We start from the raw sequence: 22774 nt of genomic DNA on the forward strand, positions 1-22774 counted from the left end.
AAATTGTAATAGAACGTACATGACAAATATATTTCCATAGAAAAAAAAAAGATGGCAACTACAAAGGAAGCAAATTCAGATTTAATGAATTGTTTGCAATTTCAGCAGAAACAAAGAAAATCTTTTTTGTCATTTTTGTAAATGTTTATCTTTTAAATAAATCACAAAATAAAAGAGAAAATAACTAAATCAAAACAACAAAAGAACAAAAGAAAAAAAACAGCAGAATTGAATTTCTAAAAAGTGTATTTTCCAGATTAGTTCCATTTTCAATTGTTGTCAGTTTCTGAATTGACATCTGAATTGGCTCTGTTTCATCCAAAACACTTTATATCCTACAAAAAACACACAGTAAAATAACTTTGAACTGTATTTAAAGTTGGAATCAAAATAATATTTTCTGAGAGCAAAAGTTACGTAATGTCGTTCTACAGTGAACTTTGTTTATGGAGAAAGATGGCAATAATCAACAAAACAAAATCCTTTTATGACTCAAATGGAAATAGCATTCATTTTTATAAAGGAACAATCAAGAATAAAATAAGGCACACACGAAACGTTTAATGCACGCAAGTGGTCACCACAAACTCAAATATATAAGCCCAATCAAAAACAATAATGAAAAGTGCATGACAAAAATAAAGATTACACAACTGAAGTTATGGGTTTAAAATATCTAAAAGAAAATCCCATTGCAGAGAGAAGCCGTACAATGAGAAAAAATATTTACTTCTTTTTAAAATTGATACAATTATTTCTCTGTCATTTATGGTTAAATTTTCTATTAAATAGTCGAAGGGGTGCACTGCCTCAGTGAGCCCATTAAAAATTGCAATTCAATCTATGGTCCCCCCTAGCCTAACTTTCACAAGAAACACTCGTTTAGCTGAAAACACTATCAATAATTCCCCCCACTCTTTATCTGTGCCTAAACCTAAACGTAGATTCCATGAACAAAGTTTCTTTCTTAGAACTGCACGCCTGTGGAATTGTCTTCCGTTTTCCTGCTTTCCGGCTGACTACAATATAGTTGTGTTCAAGTCTAACGTAAATAAGTTCTTGATGGGTCGTTCCATATGAGTTATCAAATTTTACGAATTTTCATTACTAATGATTACTATATTGTCCAATTTCTACTGTACACTCTTTAACCCTTATCCTTGAGTGGCCTCTTGGCCTTGATAATGTGGTGATGCCTGTGTAAAAAAAAAAAAAAAAAAAAAAGGTCAGGCCCTAAAATATTCCAATACAATGAAAGAAATCGACTACGACTGAAAAATATGAAGCTTGCATAACTAAAGTTATGGGCTTAGAAGGATTTTATTTATTAGAATTAAGCCCCTCTCTTTTCCATTAGACAGCTTCTTTAAAATGATCCGAAACATTTGTTTGAAATGTTGAGAATCTATTTTGGAATTCCACTGCGGTTTCAATTTTATTAAATTTAAGCGGGGCATTTCATACCCTCTTCCCAGAAGGCTTTTATTGAACCAAAAACAAGTAAATGTGACTTTTCTAAGACAAACCTTTTAGGCAGTGGATAATTCCTACGAAATTTAAGTCTAATAACCTAAAAGTAATTATCAGATGAACAAACAAATAATTTTTGTATTTTATATGTAGATAGACTAGACACTCTGGATCAACTGATTCAACTATTTTTGCTATGTAATGCTACCTGCTTAAACGTTTGTCATATGTAAGGTTTCTTGATTAAAACGATTATCCTATGTAAGGAAGGCTACATTAATTGATTAGCCTATATAAAGATATCTGCTTAAATTGTAAAGTCATCGCCTCTAATTGTGTTCATTCAAACTTATTAGTCTACGTAATATTTTATCATGCTTGATTGCTCAACCTATGCAAGTTCAACTTGTTAAATTGATTGCTTATTGTCAGACTATGTAATCAAATTGATTGCCTTGTGCAAGGTCTCCTGATTAAATTGATTACTCTCTGTTCTGATATCGACTTTAATTGGTTCAGTCCGCCATCTTTAATTGATCACTCTAATGCAAGTTCATTTGGTTAAACTGGTTATCATATGCAAAGGCGTTTGATTAAACGTATCACGCAATATACAAGATTGTGAGACTAAATCGATTATCTTATGCTAAGTCATCTTATAACATTGCAGGAACAAACAAACAAAACAGGAAAGAAACAAAAACGCCTTTTTTTTCTGCTTTAGAAAAAGGTGTTTATTACCGTTACTTTCCAAACACTACCTGCTTCTTGTTTTTCTTTTTTTATATTGTTCATTTCGTCTGCCATGAAATTAACAAAACCCTGTCGTCTCAATATCAGCTTAAAAATCTCTTGCCACCACCATGCTAGCTAGCGCTTTCATACGTCCCTCTCGTCCAGTGCACACTTTGCTTTTCTTCTGACCACGTGGAGTATTTTTCTCTCCTTTTCTTGTGATGCAAACTTGCGCACACTTGCTAATTTGCATATGTGCTTTAACGGCTGCTGCTTCTGCAAATATCTTTGCAAGCCAGTTATCCTAAAGCTCTTGCTGATATTTTCACATGCGCCCATAGGTGCTCTGTTACAGTCTACTCCAACTGACTATCCAATGCACAACTGCAACGCAATTCTGTAGTCCTTATTATAAAGCCAATTCTCTATCGATTATTATATTGCACCCAATATATAGGAATGATTTCAAACATTGTGTGCAATCAGCTAGAATCGGACCAAAACATGATTAGGTGGATCTGTAATGTTTAACCTGACTAAAACAGGAAACATTAGGACAGAGGATTTGCTTATAAAGCACTACATTTGCCCAGTACAGAGGTTATCCTTTGGACGGATCAGTTATACTGGTACAGTTAGGTGGAGTGTTTATCCTTCTGGACAAACCATTGTAGAAGTATGCATATTTTGAATCATAGGAAGATTTGTTGACCAAAGGAATCTTGAAAGAAAGTGATTAGAAAAGAGTAAAAAATGGGAAGTAAAGATAATGGGAAGCAAAAATAATGGGAAGCGAAAATAATGGAAAGTAAAAATAATGGGAAGCAAAAATAATGGGAAGCAAAAATACTGGGAAGTAAAAATAATGGGAAGTAAAAATAATGGGAAGCAAAAATAATGGGAAGTAAAAATAATGGGAAGCAAAAATAATGAGAAGCAAAAATACTGGGAAGTAAAAATAATGGGAAGTAAAAATAATGGGAAGCAAAAATAATGGGAAGCAAAAATAGTGGGAAGTAAAAATAATGGGAAGCAAAAATAATGGGAAATAAAAATAATGGAAAATAAAAATAATAGGAAGCGAAAATAATGAGAAGTAAAAATAATGGGAAGCAAAAATAATAGGAAGCAAAAATAATGGGAAGTAAATTAATAGGAAGCAAAAATAATGAGAAGTAAAAATAATGGGAAATAAAATAATGGGAAGCAAAAATAATGTGAAGCAAAAATAATGGGAAGCAAAAATCATGGGAAGTAAAAATAATAGGAAGCGAAAATAAAAATAAGGGGAAGTAAAAATAATGGGAAGTAAAAATAATGGGAAATAAATATAATGGGAAGTAAAAATAATGGGAAGCAAAAATAATGTGAAGCGAAAATAATGAGAAGTAAAAATAATACGATGCGAAAATAATGGGAAGCAAAAATAATGGAAAGTAAAAATAATAGGAAGCGAAAATAATGGGAAGTAAAAATAATGGGAAGTAAAAATAATGGGAGCCAAAAATAATAGGAAGCAAAAATAATGGGAAATAAAAATAATAGGAAGCGAAAATAATGGGAAGCAAAAATAATAGGAAGCAAAAATAATTGGAAGTAAAAATAATAGGAAGCAAAAATAATGGCAAGTAAAAATAATGGGAAGTAAAAATAATGGGAAGCAAAAATAATGAGAAGTAAAAATAATAGGAAGCAAAAATAATGGGAAGTAAAAATAATGGGAAGTAAACATAATAGGAAGCAAAAATAATGGGAAATAAAAATAATTGGAAGTAAAAAATAATGGGAAGTAAAAATAATGGGAAGTAAAAATAATGAGAAGCAAATACAATGAGAAGTAAAAATAATGGGAAGTAAAAATAATGGGAAGCAAAACTAAGGGGAAATAAATATAAGGGGAAGTAAAAATAATGGGAAGTTAAAATAACGGTAAGCATAAATAATGGGAAGTAAAAATAATAGGAAGCAAAAATAATGGGAAGCAAAAATAATGGGAAATAAAAATAAGGGGAAGTAAAAATAACGGCAAGCAAAAATAATGAGAAGCAAAAAATAATGTGTAAGATAAAACATACCATCAACAAGAACTGGCTTCGCTTCATCAGAACTTTTATAAGACTGTGTTCAATCAAAATGCTGTAGTGTACAGGAGCTCCATCTTTACTCCCCAATTGGGTGTAGACTGATGCTAAGGACTCCTGGAAATTATTAAATGGTTTGCATTACATATATACTAGCAAACGGCTTGGCGTTGCCTGGTCGTAAAGTATGCTTAAATATTATATTTTAATTTATTCAGATTTCGTATTTATTATTATAGAGGCAATTATCTATCCATTATTATATTGTACTTAATATAGAGGAATGATTTAAAAATTGTGTGCCATTAACTTGAATCGAAACCAAAACAAATAGCTTTCCAGCCTTACCCATTAACGTATAACCTATATAGTATTATTATTGCTGAAAAGAGGCTACAGATGAAGGATAAAATGGGTGCTTTTTCACCAAGACATTGCTCAGTCGGAAGCCTATTATGAAAATAACGATAGATAAAAACTGGCAACGTCTCTTCTGTGAGAGAGGGGTCGTAGAAAAGATCATTGTCCCACTAGATTTCGAAATTGATTTTGTAGTGTGTCCAAGCAGAAAAATTTTGAACAGCATCTGCATAGATGTAGCAGCAATACTCCATCTTCGGACGTATCTGGTTTTTTAACAGATAATCTTGTTTGTATTTTTGTTAAGTACAAATGTTTTCAATTAAAAAATATCTTTCCTAGACTATAAAATATATATAACACAAAAGGTAATATATCACGTAGGTGCAAAAGTTTCTTTCTTTCTTGCTGGTTTGTAGAAAGGGCATTTTAAACCATTGATTATCTTTGGTTAACATCATGAGAAAAGATTGAACATGATTCATATATATATATATATATATATATATATATATATATATATATATATATATATATATATATATATATATATATATATATATATATATTATTCCTTAATTGGAATTTTTATTTTGAGATGAGCATTTTATGTTAATTTTTTTTTTTTATTTCGGACTATTAGTCTCATCTTTATTAGTTGTTGCTTTTTGTCTACCACTTGACGAAGGCCAGAGGAAGTTGGCCGAAACGTTGTGAACCAATAAAAAGATTTAAAAAAAAAAAACATAAAAAATTAACATGATTCATATATTCACATCAAAACCTAAAGAATTTTACAAGCGAGGCATTTGTAAGTCCGTTGCCAGATAGAATCAAGTTATAGAGCGAAAAGAGATCGTTGTGGCGGTTCTACAGATTCTACGCGATTTTCGGAAACTGAATTTCATATGAAAACAATGGTATCTACGTATTCCTTGTATTTTTAAGATGGTTATATATAAAAATTATGAAAATCGATAAGGTAGAAAATTATTTATTATAATTATATATTATTATAAGAAAATAAAAAATAGAATTTGATGAAAACGATTGTAAAATCCAAGAGAGTTCAAAAGAGAGGTAATTTTCCGTTCGAATTAAACAAAGATGGCGGCACCTGCTAACACGTTTAAAGTTGTTGTTTTTTTTTAATAATTGAGTAATATTCAGGTAATTTCCATTGCATTATTTGGAAGCTACCATTGTAACTTATTAAAATTGACAAAACAGATCAGTTGAAACCATTGTTTTTTTTTTATCTGAAAACTCGATTTATCGACTACAAAACCTCGCCCCAATAATGTAGACTCACCGTCGTTATTGCTGTGAATAAAGATTAACAAAAAACGTACAGTTTTTTCATTTTCAAGATGAAATTTTAAATTCACAAAAACTTTTGCACCGACCCAATACTTTATAGATGGAAAGCTTTTCCAATGGTAAAGCCTTTTCGAATTGTCTTGGTACATCGTAACAGTTAAAAAGAAAATATTGTTTTGATTAAAAAGGGTTTTAAAAATATATAAAAATGAAAAGATATGTCTGATTAGCTAGATATTCAATAATATATTCTATTTTTATTAAAAATCAATAATTATTTTGAATAAAATTTTTTTTTTTTTCAAATATAATAAGTTCCCATTGAGAAATCCCATCCACTATAACTATGCAATTCCTACAGCTATGTACCAAGAAAACGGATCCATAAAACCTGAAAAAAGTGATATGGGACAAGAAGGAGAAAGAAGCAACCTTAGTAGAAGTCAGTGTCTCCAATGATGCTGGGTTAAATAGAACTGAAAGGGAAAAGATAACGAAATACCAACTTCTTATGTATGACATGAAAAGAAATTGGAATCTTAGGAAGATCTCTCCATCATTCTAGTTATTATAAGAGCAACATGAAAACTCATGAAAAAGAATTTCAAAAACTATCTTGCAAATATACCAGGTGAACCGAGTGCAAGAGAGATTCAAACAATCGTACTTAAAGGGACGGTCAGAATCTAAAAATAGATCTCTCGGTTGGAGTTAGCAGGTGAATGCTTGGCATCTGGTAGGATGCCCCATTCTCCAGTTTGGACAAACTAATGAGAAAATAGTACTAAAAGAGGAAACATTTTAATAGTGTACACCCCCAGTCTAAAATGACAAAAATAAGTTATGCTTCGCCAATGTTTGCAATAATATACATAAAAAAAATCGTAGAATTATGTCAGTAATTTAATTTTTCATACATACATTATTATTATTATAATTTTTGATGACCTAATAGGCGGGGGGGGGGACACCATTACTTAGAGTAGAGTGGAGGCGACAGGATTATCTGACTTGTTATTTGCTTTCTTGCTTCTCCTCACCACCTGAAATTGTTTCGTCCAGAGACTAAAAAAAAAAAAGGCACTTTCTTATTTGCTGATCTTTGTGTGATGGAACGGATTTATATTTATGTACAAATAAGTACACGTTGGTCTTTATTATAGAATGAAGGATTTAATTTTTAATTAAAAACATTTTTGGTGAACGCTTAAAAACAACTTTACTTTTTCTACCTAGCAATTATGAGGTCAACTGATGGGAAAATAATTATCATTCAATTTATCGTAATGTTTTAATTTTTTTATGAATAAATGAGAAAATATTTACCATGGAGGCCAAATCTACTGCGTCACTGTTTTTTTCTTTCATTTCATTGAAATAATCTTCTGAAACTTTACCATGGTGTAAAATCTAAGGTTAAAAATGAAAAAGAAAATGATAGACAAATCAAAGGAGGAAAAAATTATTATAAATAAATAAATAAATAAATAAATAAAATAAAAATAAATAAATAAATAAATAAATAAAAACTCAGCTACTTTTAATTTTACGATAATTTAATACATCCTTTTAATCGTGCTATAATGGAGATTCAGTGTCAGTGTCATATAAACAGAAAATTATTGGCTTATTTTAATATTGATACTGTGGTTAGTAGAATTTATTTTTCATATGAACGAATTATATTAAAAGTAGAAGGGTATAAACCAGTAGTTTGTTAAACTTTCCCCGTTCTTGAATCTCATAGCATGCCCTAGTGCACTCCTCCCAACCCAACCCCGTTATGGATGAAATAGTAAAACAGACTACCAAACATTGGTAGAAAAATTAGTTGTTGTTGTTGTTGTTGTTAGTATTATTTTACTACTACTACTACTACTACTACTACTACTACTACTACTACTACTACCACCACCACTACCACCACCACCACCATCATCATCATCATCACCACCACCATCACCACCACCACCATCCATTTTATTGTCTTACTTCCTTTTATCAGGGATTTTGACGGTTTTTGACTGCTTGCAATCTTATTGTGGCAGAATTACCTACGCATGAACTGATCCATATATAAGAAATCCTGGAAGACAAGGCGCCAGAGAACCAACAAAGCTTGTTTGTCAAGTGTCGAGTTTTGGAGTAGGGAGTTTTCGGCAGCAGTGTGTCGAATTTAGAGTAGTGAGTTTTGACAGAAGTATGTCGAATTTAACTCCGAAAATTGTTACTTGGAAGCGCAGCATAATTAACAATCCATCAGGACAAGTGTAAAACAGTTAACACTTGATTGTTTTAACCACATTATCCTAATTGTAGAGTTCGATTCACAATCACCTCCAGTGTTCAATATATCCTCAAGAAAGCAAAACTCTAAAGTAACACGCGTGACCAGAAAGGTCTCGATACATGGTACATTATGCACATGTACAAGCAATATACAACGTATAAAGAAAATAAATCTTATTATTCACAATGCATAATATTCTCAAATAAAATCTAGGTGTGTAAATTGTCTGACTAAAGCTAACAAATCTAACCTAGCTAGTTCCTACTTTCACTCTACTTTCACCACAATACCACATTCATACTATACATCCCTCAACATACAAATCCTTCAACAATCACCATAAAAACATTATACCATGATAAACTACTTAAAATCCATAAGAAAAGGGGGATTTGGGAAGAAAATTTTTATATCTATAAATATAAAAGCGAAAATGTGTGTATGTATGCATGTTTGTATGTATGTATGTGTGTTTCTGTGTCCGCTAAAAACTTTCGACAGGCAGAACAAAAATTCACAAACTTGGTATCATATTGAAGCTCCATCCTTCGTCCGAAAAATATCGAAAAATTGGCCAAAAACGTTAATTTTTTCACCCCAAAATCGACAATTTTCTACAGGGGAGGGGGTCAACAAAAACCGTCCTCTCATGACGACGACCGGTTCTACGCATGCGTCAGATGACGTCATGACCTGATTTAGTTTAAATAGTTGAAGAACTGATTAAATTGTTAGCTCAGTTGGTTAGGGCGTTGGTTCATTATCTAAACGTTTAGGATTCGAATCGTGGTGTCTTTTTTTTTCGATTTTTTAAATTTAAATATTGAACCAGCCATTTTTCACGTAACGTTCGTTTTTCTGTTTTTTTTACTTTGCTTATTCTTAGGTTTTCATTAACACCTCTGACCGACCACACACACCCAAAAACACCCAGGTCCCCACCGATTTTTTAAATTTTAATATCGAAACAGGCTTATTTAAGCCATTTTTCACATGTTTTTTTTTAACGTTCATTTTTCTGTTTTCTTTTTTGTTTTTGTTTTTTCGATTTTTACATTTAACATCGATCGTTTGCCTTACGTTAGTTTTTTTTCGATGTTTTGATTACCCCCCCCCCCCCAGCGCCCGGGTTCGTTTTTCTGTTTTCTTTTTTTACTTCGCTTATTCTTAGGTTTTCATTAACACCCCACCCCCGCCCGACCGCACACACCGAAAAACACCCGGGTACCCCTCGCTAGTACAATATAAAAATGAAATATTTACAATGTTAGTAACAAAAGACCCCCCCCCCATTATTAAACTGTGGCAGTTGCACCGATTCACCAGTCGAAAGGGTGATGTGGATCCCCGAACACTTTATTTACAACACCTCTTACGAAAATTTCAAGCGATCTGTCACCTAATTGGGGAGGGTAATGGGGCTAAAGAAAAACAGGACAAACTAAAAACGGGGCCTAATGATCACTATCACACACTAACTAGGTTATGAATACAAGAGCCTACAAATTGGTTCTTAATCTAACCTAAGACGTGACCTACTTTTGACTAAGAAAACGTGTCAAGGCTAACGTTCGTTTCTGTTACTCAATGTTCTTTTGCCTAAGACACATCCAAGTACCAGTCAAGACTTGCCCCATCCACTTGAAAGACACGCACAACAGACACCCATATTTCAACAAAGTCAGACGAAGAAAGTCTAACCCTCTCGCCCTTGATGATACGAACCTTCAAATAATAACAGGAGATTTGTATAAGGTCGAGAGGAGCGAAGTTCTTAGATCCGTAGAAACACTTTCATACGTGTGTTCCAAATCAAACCTTATCGCCGCACCGTTTACAAATAAGTGAAATAGCCAAGCCAGCTGAGTGAAGCCTCTTACTGACCCAGAGAGCATCACGAATTACCAACTAGGCCAGGGAGGCCTTATAGTTCGTAAGACACTCCAACCCAGGTTCCCAAGGCCAGATTGAGTGAAGCTGCCCTTCATAAAAGGGAGCCATTTACTAATAACATCCCTCATGGATCCCCCCCCACTAAAACCTGATATAATGCCTTTCGGGACAACAGCAGAGCATTAAAGAGGCTTTCTTTCAATCTTAGAAGGAACTTCAAAGCGCAGCAACACTTGCAATAGAAGGAGCACTTACCTCAGGGCAACCTGTGTGCTTCTCCCTCGGACAAGTGCACACTCCTCAAAGCCGGAAAGGCTTTCTTAGTGCCCTCTTTCCAGAAGCCACCATTTCCCTCACTTTGTGCACAGATTCGATCCAGGTAATAGAGCCAAAGCATGTGGAGACGAATCTCTACATTTGGCATACCTAGACCGCCTTCAGAAGGATGGAGATAACAGATATCACGACAGACCATAGGGGCCTTTCCAAGCAACAAGAAATTGAAAAGAGCCCCTCTGCAAATATAGCAGAGTATCTGACAGGATAGGAAAAACTGATAGACGGTAAATAAAAATAGGATAGATGTGAGAGTTACACACCTCCGCACTCCCCTTTAATGAAAGGTTTCTGTTGATCCACAGATTAGCTGCGGACCGGACGGCTTTAAGAACCTCCAACCAATTTTTCTCCAGCTGAAGGTTAGGACCGAACCAGACGCCAAATATCTTGCAAGGCCTATCGCTCAAACTAAAGGGTCCTTGAAGATATATGATCTCTGAAAGTTAGAAGTTCTATTTAGAAACACTGCCGTTAGGAACAGAAGAATCAAACTAAACCACGTTCTGCTATTAACCAATATTAAACCAGAATTGCTCCATAAAAATTGAATATTTTTAGCATTTCAGCACATAATTTTTTGTGCAAACATGAGAAGGATCTTTGCTTTTTGCTTACAAATTTATAAAGTCCAAAACAAGTACAGAACAACTACCCACTAAAAATTCATCATCTCCAGGACTTGTATAGAGTGGCTACCCATCGGAAACTCTTCTGAAAGTAAACATGGCTTACAATTCAAGAGAAGCACTACTGGTTTCACTCTTAAATAGATTTCATTTCAAACAGAGCCTGTCATATGTATATTTTGTTTATATATGAGTCGAATTTACTTTGGCTGATAACTTAGAGGTTACGTATTTATAAAACGCATAGATCCCTGATCCTTAATATGTTGGTGTTAGAAAGGCCGTCCAGCTATAAAATCATGCTTCCATTTTCACTATGAGGGTTCGTGAGGAAAATTTTCTAAAATAACTGGAATTTCATAGCCAAAATGTAATTTACATCTGATGTGGAAAAGACATGCTAATCAAATATGTATGTATGTACGTATGTATGTATGTATGTGTGTATGTATGTATGTATGTATGCATGTATGTGTGTATGTTTGTTTGTTTGTTTGCATGTATGTATGTTTAAGGATGATTTGAAAAACAGCTTCAAACTTGTAATTGATATAGATAACTGAGTAGCTCAGTCGGGAAACCGATCACTATTGAGGAAAAACACCCCAAAAAGATGCAAGGATTTTGAAGAGCAACGTGAACATCTTGCTGTCTTAAAGTGTATTTTAAGAAATTGGGATGAAAGTATTAGGTAAGGAACTGAAGTGCACTGCATGTGATAGGTTTCTTTTATCAAAAGCTGATTTTTCAATTATCTAAATCACAGAACCAAAGACATGGTTGACAGTTTTATGAGGAGGCAATAACAGCGTGACTTCCAGTGCTAAGTTGTTATACTTGGGGTCTAATCTGCAAATCTAAAAGTGGTCTAACAAAAGATTTCGAGATTCTTTTCCGCACATGCTAAAGATTGTCAATCTGTCTTTTCTACACACGCTAAAGATTGTTAAACTCCTTTTGCTACACAAGCTCAAGATGATTTACCTTTTTTTATATACATGCTAAAGATTGTTAATCTCTTTTCTATACATGCTAAAGATTGTTAATCTCTTTTCTATACATGCTAAAGATTGTTAAAGACTCCTTTATTCTAAAGGTGGGCATCTTAGAACTGAACAAGAATGAAAAAGGAGTTACCTTAAACAGCGGTTCAATGGGTATCATTTGATCTAACGCCGTTTTGATGTAATCGTTTTCCTTGGAATCATCGCCAATCGCTTCCATCATTTGTGAGAGCGTATCAGCAGAAGATCTCGAGTATTCTGACTGTCGACTTTTGAGGAGTTCACGAGGACTTGTCTCACATTCAGGTTCCTGCGGCCTGTAATAAAAAATAATTAGTGTTCGTACAGAAGGAAAATGTATGATTTGTAATTAAACAGATTTACTGTTTTTTTTTTTTTTTACACAGTGATCACCACTTATCAAGGCCCGGAAGCCACTCAGGGATAAGGGTTATTGCAAGTACATTACGTTAGTGTGGAGATTTGATGGAGTGTTTACTTAAGGGGGCGGTTCATTAGGAATTTGTTAACATTAGACTTGAAGACATCCAAGTTGTAGTCCGGAGGGAAGCAGGCAGACGGAACAGAGTTCCACAGGCGTGCAGTTCTAAGAAAGAAGCTTTGTTCATGGAATCCGCGTTTTGATTTAGGCACAGATATAGAGTGGGGGAAATTTTTCACAGTGGATTCAGCTAGACGGGTGTTTTTCGTGAAAGATTGGCGAGGGGGGACCAGGGATTGGAGTTCAGACGAGCACCTGCCATGAAAATAACGATAAAACAAGGATAGGCTCGCAACGTCTCTTCTGTGGGAGAGGGGTTGCAGGGTAGAGAAAAGGGCATCCCCCACTAAGCCACAAAGTCTATTTTGTACTCTGTCAAGGCATGATAGGCTGTTTTTGGCAGCTCCTGCCCAGATATGGCAACAGTATTCCATCCTTGGACGTACTTGGCTTTTATATAGATAGAGAATTGCATCAGTAGTGAGATATCTTCTGGAGCGGTAGAAGGATCCCACCATCTTTCCAGCGACCTTGGCAACAGACTGTTTTGTTCACAGCAAAAAAGTTGGAGCATTTAATAAAGCACTAGAAGAATACCCATTGTAGTATATGCAAAATTAATTTCAAGAACGTCTCAGTTTGACACTAGTTTTATTGCCCCTCTCAAAAATTAAAATCGGGATACGATGATGGTTAACCTTAACCTTATGTCTAGAATGCTTATTCCAATTTTGATAAAAATCGTTTACATGGCTTTGATTCTAAAAAATATTTAAAATTTTAGATCTAAGCTTAAGGGCACTTAAGAAGAAATTGGAATTTGAGGAAGCCTGCTTAATTGGTGCCTAATGATGCTGGATCAAATCTGATGTATTTGAATTTTCAAATAAAAGATTTTGCCCTTACTGCGTCCTCTAAAAACTCGTTCAAAATATTCCAAAGATGATTGCAGGAATATCTACTAATTGATCTGTAATATCTATTTTTAAAACTTCACATAATTCGAAGGGGTCCTAATTACCCCCCCCCCTTTTGCATAAAACTAAATATATCCACATTTGGACCACTTACGATTAGCAGTTGTGTTAAAAAATTCATAATGATCGGTTAATTAGTTTAGGCAATTATTCTGTACATACAAATATATAAACATATAAACTTACCTAACTTTATAAAGAGAGAGATGAGAGCTAAAGATTTTGCCCTTTTAAGAAAACACGTTGAAAAGTATCATTGAATCGATTCCAGGAATTTTCCATTCCCTTCTAGGTTGGCCATGTGGACAGAAGAACAAGAACATTTGTACAAAACCACTTCCTGGCACCAACAGTTCTACTTATTAAATTTCTATATATTTAACACATGACTTTCTTCTAACACATGATCTAACTCAACCAATCAAAGCCTCTATTATCTTCCAGACCTCTTATTTATGTAATAATAACTCCAGTGGTGATCAAGCTTATTATTCAGTCCTAATGAGATCATTTTGCTAATATTTCGCCATGTCAAGACAAAAGAAAACAAATACACATGAATAATACGTCAGAAAAAAAAAAACAACATTTCAATAATATCTGGTGTAGTATTTGCCCTGGACAGATATCCTGCTTCCACCAAAGAGGGAATTTTTAGGAAACATCAAATTAACATGCGGTTTCCATCTATATGTATTTCCCAATCAAAGAAGATGATAAACCATCTAGTATTCTCAACTAGTCAGCCATCTAGTACTGAGCTGGTTTTCCTTCGGTGATATGACGAGAACCAGTGTACAAGAACCAGTGTGTCAATGGGAAATGTGGAGAAAGGGGCTTAGATTCCCAAATCTCATGAATATGATATCTTGGTTAGGAGAAATGAAACAAGATTTTGGTAAACCACTGTGGTTGAATGTTGAAGACATGAGGTATTGTCACAGAGCAAGGACGCGCGTATGGCAACAGTAACAACCAACATATGCAAATGACTGAGTACCTATAAATAAATGTCTGCTGTTTCAAATGAAACAAGTGAAGGTTGCATGGTCCTCCGTGAGTGCACAGTGAACGCTGCATGAAAAAGTTGACTAAGTTCAACATTCCACCCCCCTCATTTAGCCCCCAAAGTCCCCAGGGGACATCAAATCGTTGTGAAAATGAATAAATGGTGCAGTTTTAGGCCTTAACATATGTAAATTTGAGTTCTGCAATATTCAAAAAAAAGAAAAAGAAATGATTAAGTCCATCATTTGCACCCTCCATTTAGCCCCAAAAGTCCCCAAGGCCTTAACATATTTAAATTTGAGTTTAGCACCATGCAAAACTGCTAAATAGACATACACAGAAAATTTTCAACAAATATGGTAAAATAGTCCCAAAAATGGAGTGTTTTCATTAGCTCTAAAAGAGCCCTGATGCACATCCAAGAGTTATCGCAAAGTATAGACAAACAGAATTATATAGAAATCAGTTAGTTACAACTTTTCAAAAAGTTTTATAAAAATCCAAGCCATCATTTTTTTTTAATAAGCACAAAAGTGTCAATTTTAGCTATTTTAGCCCGAAAGGCACCCCTAGAGGGACAACCAGAATTTTCCTGGAAAATCTGTTCTGTTGCTTTTTTACTCATATCATGTTTAATGTTTGTGCAAAATTTCAAAAAATTCCAAAGCATAGTTACTGAGAAAAGTGCAGACAGACAAACGGACGAACGGACAAGGGTGAATTTACAGGTCCACTCTCCTTATGTCAAGGGACCAAAAAAAGAGTGAATCGAATACTTTCCTTGCGACTGTCTGCATACAACGTGTGGGTCACTTGTGTTGATATGTAATGACTATGTTACAGTATGATTTAATTGTTATGATTTGTTGATTGCCATTCAATATCAAACGTATATTTATATATTTTTGATTCCATTTTCACCCCAAACAAAGCACAGTGCCACTTTGAAGTAGGGGGGGGGGCTTCTATCGGGGACATAAGTTGCAAGGCTATTATGAAGGGAGATGAGCAGCAAGATGTCTGTTCACATTACACTTGAACTTCTGCATGTCAGTACAGTTGGGAAAGCAGAATCCCAGAAGGGAATTCCAAAGTCTAGCAGTTCTGGTGAAGAAACTATTGTACACAATTTTCTTACATCTAAGGATCTCTACTGTGTAGGGATGGGATTTAGTTCCTTGTCAGGTTTGTTGGGGGTATTTATGTCGAGGGGGTGCAAGGGCTTGTAGTTCGTTGGAGCATTCACCATTAAAATACTTGTAGAACAGGTAGAGGGATGCAACATATCGTCAATGGGACAGAGGCTGAAGCTTAGATGATAGTTCAGGACCTATCAGGTTGGCGACTCTCTCTTAAACCCTGTCCATAAGGGAGAGACTAGTAGCAGATGCACCAGCCCAAATATGATGACAATACTCCATACATGAGCGAATGGTGGTTTTATAGAAGAACCAGATACTTTGAGGTGTAAGTAGCTTTTTAGCACGGTAGAGAGAGCCCACATTCTTCACAGCAGCCTTGGCAATGCTCTCAATGTATCTGTTCCAACTCATGTTCCTTGTGAATGTTAGGCCGTGGAGTTTAAAAGAAGTACTTTCAGGTAATGTGTCTTTGGCTATTGCTATTGGTTGTAGAGAAGATTTCTTGTAATTATTGAAGGAAACAAGTTTAGTTTTGGCAGCATTGAATGTGACCATCCATTTTTGTTTCCATTGCACTACAGATTTGAGGTATTCCTCTAGTATTTCTGCCATTTCCTTGGATATGTGTTCATTTGTTTTCCCCTCGTGCCTGTTATAGAGCGTGGTGTCATTAGCAAATATGCCCATCTCAGTGACAATTTTATTAGGGAGGTCATTTATGAATATCAGAAATAATAAAAGTCCAAGGATAGACCCCTGAAGTACTTCCACATTTATATCATATTGTTTAGATGTACGACTGTCGAGGACAACCTGGATTCTTCTCTTACTTTAGAAGCATTTAATTGTTAACAATTTAATTGTTAAGTATTCTTCCAGTGATACCATATGATCTGATTTTCTTGAGAAGACCATTGTGCCATAGCCTGTCAAAAGCCTTAGATATATCTAGGGCGACTGCTCTATCCCCCCCCCTGCTTTGTCCAATGAATGGTATATACGTTTAGAGATTACAGTTAGGATATCTGCTATGGAAACGGCTTGCCTAAATCCATATTGTTGGTTGGCTAGACGTTTAGCAGCTGTAAAGTGATGGACTAGAGCTTGATTAATTATGAACTCAAATATTTTGACAAAAAGCAGGAAGAGGCTAATGGGGCGATAATTTAATAGATCTGTTCTTTCGCCAGAATTCTTGTAAACTGGTACCACAGAAGCAGTTTTTGAGCAGTCAGGAAAGCAAGATTTGTTAAGATATTTGTTGTAAAGTTTGGAGAGAATTGGAGCAACATCAGCGGAGCATTGTTTTTAATAGTATAGTAGGGATGAGATCGAGTCCACATGCTTTTAAGGTGTCAAGGTTTTTTATCATATCATGTACTTGAGAAGTGGTGATTTTCAGATCATCGTGTGCGGTTTCTGTCCGCAAAGGAAAATCAGGGAGGGAGTGGTTTGCTGGGTTCAATGTGAAGTTTCAGGCAAACCGACTGGCAAGCATATTAGCCTACTCGGTTGCCGTGCAAACAACCTCATGATTTGATCATGATATACAAAACATTGGATCTGATCCCTTGGAGGGGAGTTAATGCACACATCTGCTGCCATTAATTTTGAGCTTACGTTCCACTTTGAAGTTTTTATGCAATATACTTACATTCGTATTGGCAGTCGGTTGTCAGTAATGTTAACAGGCTCTCCATTCCTCATCATGTGGGCCATTGATGCCAAACTGAGTGCCCGAATAAAACCATGGTTCAGAGAAGAGGATGCACAGAAATAAAGTAACTGTAAAAAAGCAAAAAAAAAAAAAAATTGTAGTATTTTTTCTTTCATAAAGGAAATTTGTAAATATGAGTGTGTGTGTGTGTATGTGTGTGTGTGTGCTTGTGTATATGTAAATCTTAGAAACTACACAAGAAACATTTACAATCCTTACTTCATTGAATTTATTATAACCCTAACCAGGTAAGCATTATTACGCATAGATGCGTCTACAACAGAACAAAGTGTAACTGACTTCTCTTTTATTGAAGAACCTAACATTTTGTTCACTATCGTTTCTTTTATATTTCATATAATTAAACTTTTTATTATTTCTTTCTTCATAGTCTATATTTTAGTAATTAATATTTAATTTTCTTTTCATAATTTTCTCACAATTTTTAATGCCAATATTCTCTCTCTGTCTCTCTGCCTCTCTGTCTCTCTCTTTCTCTCTCTGTTTTTACTTCCGTGTCATATTTTTGTTTAATACTAATATATGCATATAAAAATGCATCTCACACATTAAAAAATGAACACAAAAAGATCAAACTCAGCAAATTTACATCAAATCTGTTTAAATGTCTACTATTTGTGTCAGATTTTACGTCTCCAAGAGAATCTGAAATAAAATCATGCCTATTATCACAATTGGATCAAGATTCTGAATTACCCTTTAAAAATATATAGAATAATGTCAAGTGATAATAAATTTATGCTATAATATTGCAAAAATTGAGGAAAAGATATTTCACGCATATACTCAACAGTAAAAATAAAATTTTCTTTCCAAATTTCATATTGTTATTATATGAGCTAGGTCAAATAGATTTATATCAAAATTGTCGATTTAAAAATAATGAAAGTCATAATTGTGATAATGAAGAACTTAAGTTCTCACATTGTAGAAAAGAAAGAGAAGGAATCGGAAGTTTAAAAATAAAGTCCAATCTACAAAAACAGAAAACATTTACTGCGATTAAAAGAAACTTTATAACTGTAAAAATGAAACGCACAAATGTTAATAAATAAACATAATAAAAATTGGAAAATCAACGATATATATATATATATATATATATATATATATATATATATATATATATATATATATATATATATACAGTGCCGCAATAAAATGTATACACTCTTTAAATTATCTCAGCTTGTTTGCCATATTTCCAAATGATGTTTAAAAATAAAGAATGACACTTCCAGCAGGATGGAGCACCTCCCCACTATAAACATGATGTAAGAGCCTATCTTGATGGTCACCTGCCAAAAAACTGGGTAGGATGAAAGAGGAAGTATTGAGTACTGTCCACACTCACGGTATTTGACCCCCATGTTTTTTTGTTTTTTTGGGAGGGGGGATGTTAAGCACAACGTTCACATCATAAAACCAGCTACAATGAGTTATTGAAGGAAGACATTGAAAGAGGATGTGCCAACATATCAATTGAACTGATTAGGAACGTTTTGTATTCAATCAGTGAGCGTTGTCAGCCACAATGGCCAATGAATGTAACACTTTTGATAATTTGTTGGTTTCTATATTTGTTTACAGTATTTTAATGTATGAAAATTTTCTTTTAATTAATAAATGGTGGTTTTATGGTCATTTATTGGGACACTCTGTATACATACATACATGCATACATACATACATACATACATATACATATATCTATAATATAAAGCTGAATGTCTGTGTGTGTATGTGTGTGTGTGTCTGGTCACGAATAGGCCACCTTCGTGGCCTTCGGGCCAAGATCAAAGTGTAGCATCTGTTCCGGCAGATGCTGCAAGCTATGACTAGCAAAGACCAGATGTGGGGGCAACCCACATGCCTGACCTTTAACCAGCTCCCATTTCCCACCTCTCGGGAGCTGGTCCCCTTTTTCCCTTCCCCCTCCCTTCACTCCTCACATTAAAAATTGGCCTTGTGCCTAATTTGCTCGGTTGGGGGAGCAAATAAATACCATCTGTTCCGGCAGATACTGCAAGCTATGACTAGCAAAGACCAGATGTGGGGGCAACCCCACATGCCTGACCTTTAACCAGCTCCCATTTCCCACCTCTCGGGAGCTGGTCCCCTTTTTCCCTTCCCCCTCCCTTCACTCTTCACATTAAAAATCGGCCTTGTGCCTAATTTGCTCGGTGGGGGAGCAAATAAATACCATCTGTTCCGGCAGATACTGCAAGCAAAGACCCTATGTGGGGGCGACCCCACAGATAAGACCTTGGTCAATGTAGGGGCAACCCTTCATACCAATTGTCACTATCCAGCTCCCCTACGCCCCGGGGAGTTGGTCCCCATTTCCCCTTCACTCTTCATATTAAAAATCGGCCTTGTGCCTAATTTGCTCGGTGGGTGAGCAAATAAATATCTGGTCACGAATAGGCTCCTATATGGTCGACTATTTTAAAAAACTGATTACATATAATGATAGAAGATGTATTGAGACACAGGAATGGGTATGTTTGATCTGGCAGAACGATGGTTCATTAAAATTGTGGGGTCTGTGTTCGCGCTTGGTCCACAAAGCATGGAAATAAAAAATTTTAAAATAAAAAAAAACATTTACAAGTGTTTTTGATATAGATGTACATAATAATACTTTGATAAGTATGTTTTAACTTAAATAGGGATGGTATAATAAAATTGTGGGGTCTGCGTTCGCATTTGGCCTTCATAGAATGGAAATAGGCACAAACTTTAATAAAGACTTTTCATATCTATCTGCGTAAGTATACTTTGATAATTATGTTTCAGTTTGAAGAAATATGGTATAATAAAATTATGGGGTGTTCGTTCGCGCCTGACCTCCATAGAACGGAAATATGTCCCAAAGTTTAACAAGGTTTTTTAATATAGATCCACAGAATATTGTGATAAGTGTTTCAGTGTGAACAGGTATGGTATAATAAATTATGGGGTTTATCTATTTTATTTTTACTTTCATCATATTTTTCTTTGGTTTTGATACCCCCAAATTCGAAGCTATCTCTTTACAACCGTTTCTTTTCATAACCTATCATACTTTCATAAATCAGAGTCCATTTTTTGTAGGCTGCTTTTGAACCCAGTCAACGACGGGTACGTTTGCTAGTATATATATATATATATATATATATATATATATATATATATATATATATGTAAGTACATATATATACATACATATATATACATATATATGATGATTGATTACAACGTCTTGTTAGACGAGTGCCACTCCCTCAGACACTTAAAGTCCATGAGCCCAAATACCTGAGGAAGTATCTATACAAAGATGATGTTACACAGTGTTAGCTTTGTACGACAGCTAAGTCTCTCTCTCGGTTCAAAATGTTGAGATCCAGCAACAAGCAAGAGCAAGATAGCCAGCAATAAGTTAAACTGAAGACCAGCTTAATGGGTACTGATCTCCCGCTTTATGGTTTTTTAAATCAGAGATTATTTTCTAGAAGGGTTGCCTTCACCATGGCTTACGAGAGCCCTCTCCACCCCAACACATATATATATATATACATACAAATATACACGGTGCTAATTGGCCGTTGACCCCGAAAAAGGGTTCATTCGCCCTTTGGAAGGTCTTGTTTTTAATCCTTCAGGGAAACTAGCCGTCCTCCTCACCAAACAAGTCTGGTGGGGGAACCAGTTTAGTCGCCGGTGACCCGACCATGAGGCAGGTAGTATTGGGTTACATGGTATGACGTGACATGTATATATATATATATATATATATATATATATATATATATATACATGTATATACATATATATATACATACATATATATATGTAAATACACATACACACACATATATATATATATATATATATATATATATATATATATATATATATATATATATATATATACATATGCACTAAGGATCTGAAACTTTCATCTTTATGTTGAAGATATTGACATTATGAGACTCTAAGAAAGCAATCCCTGTCATGAACATGTGTCAGAAGCAGAGATGCATTATTGAATTTCTAGTGAATGTGCATTGCGAACGGTGGTAACTATGTAGAAAAATAAATTCTGGACCACAGAAGCTTGCTTGTTTTAATAGTACCACACCTGTTTTCGTAGCTCTTACACTTTTTGAATAGCAAACAAAAAATAAGAAGCTTTACTTTTAGCAGAACATTCGTATATATATATATATATATATATATATATATATATATATATATATATATATATATAAGGGGTTTAGGCTCGTTACCATCCTTTTAAACAATCAGGAAACATGGATCAAATCGAATAACAACGAATTTGACGTCCTAATGGGGGCTTTTGACTCAGCCCAGATTGCCGATCTAGTGGGCATATTTATAATGTACACTATTAGCAGAATTATAGAGCCTAACTTAGTGAGATTGTACAGGGATGATGGACTAATTGTTATCCCTAATAGTGACGGCCCCATGGTATCGAAAATACATAAAAAAATTAGTAAGAGCCTTCAAATACCTTGGATTTAAAATAGATATAACCCCAAATTGTAAAGAAGTTAATTATCTAGATATAACTCTAGACTTAAGAAAGGGGATATACAAGCCGTTCAATAAAGATAATAACACACCATCTTATATTAATACTAGATCTAACCATCCAAGTTGCATAATTAAACAAATACCTAAAATGATTAACACTAGGATTAATAAACTTTCTGCTAACAAAGAAATTTTTGCAGCAAACAAAAAATTATACAATAGAGCACTAGAGATAAGCGGATACAGTGAAAAACTCACATATATTAAGAAGGAAAATAAAAATAAAAATAAATCTAAGGACAGAGGCCGGAAAATAATATGGTTTGATCCCCTTACTGTCAACTATCCAACATAAACATAGGGAAAGTATTTTTGAACCTAATAGATAAGCATTTAACCATAAATAATCCACTTAGGAAGATATTTAATAGAAAAACCATTAAAATAAGTTACTCGTGCACTAAAAACATGGACAGAATAATTGGCACTCATAATAGTAAAATATTAAACAACTCTAATAGAAATAAGGCTACAGTAGACAAATGTAACTGCCAAGTGAAAAATAACTGCCCACTGGACGGTAATTGTAAAGTTGAGTGCATGGTTTATAAGGCCACGATCCACCCAGAAGATAATAACAGGGACAAAAAAGTTTACTTCGGTATCTCCGCCGGAAACTGGAAACAGCGTTTTTATGACCATAAACATTCTTTCAATAACCCAGAACTTAAGAACAAAACCGAGTTA

General features: G+C 34.5%; 1 protein-coding gene across 6 annotated transcripts in view; it reads right to left on the minus strand.

Annotated features, from left to right (window-relative positions):
* Window positions 1–67: 67 nt before the first annotated feature.
* LOC145245905 (sperm flagellar protein 2-like) overlaps window positions 68–22774 on the minus strand; it is a 259599-nt gene continuing 236892 nt past the window's right edge. For all 6 annotated transcript variants that reach the window (XM_080107644.1, XM_080107645.1, XM_080107641.1 and 3 more), the window contains 5 exons: window positions 17402–17532; window positions 12252–12435; window positions 7293–7376; window positions 4281–4403; window positions 68–335 (listed from right to left, as the gene is read on the minus strand). In XM_080107644.1, coding sequence (XP_079963770.1) covers window positions 315–335; window positions 4281–4403; window positions 7293–7376; window positions 12252–12435; window positions 17402–17532 — 543 coding nt within the window. In that variant the 3' untranslated portion in view covers window positions 68–314. The remainder of the gene's footprint in view (window positions 336–4280; window positions 4404–7292; window positions 7377–12251; window positions 12436–17401; window positions 17533–22774) is intronic.

This window comes from Euprymna scolopes, chromosome 23, assembly GCF_053919585.1.
Source record: "Euprymna scolopes isolate OS-2025 chromosome 23, ASM5391958v1, whole genome shotgun sequence".
Classification (NCBI taxonomy): domain Eukaryota; kingdom Metazoa; phylum Mollusca; class Cephalopoda; order Sepiida; family Sepiolidae; genus Euprymna; species Euprymna scolopes.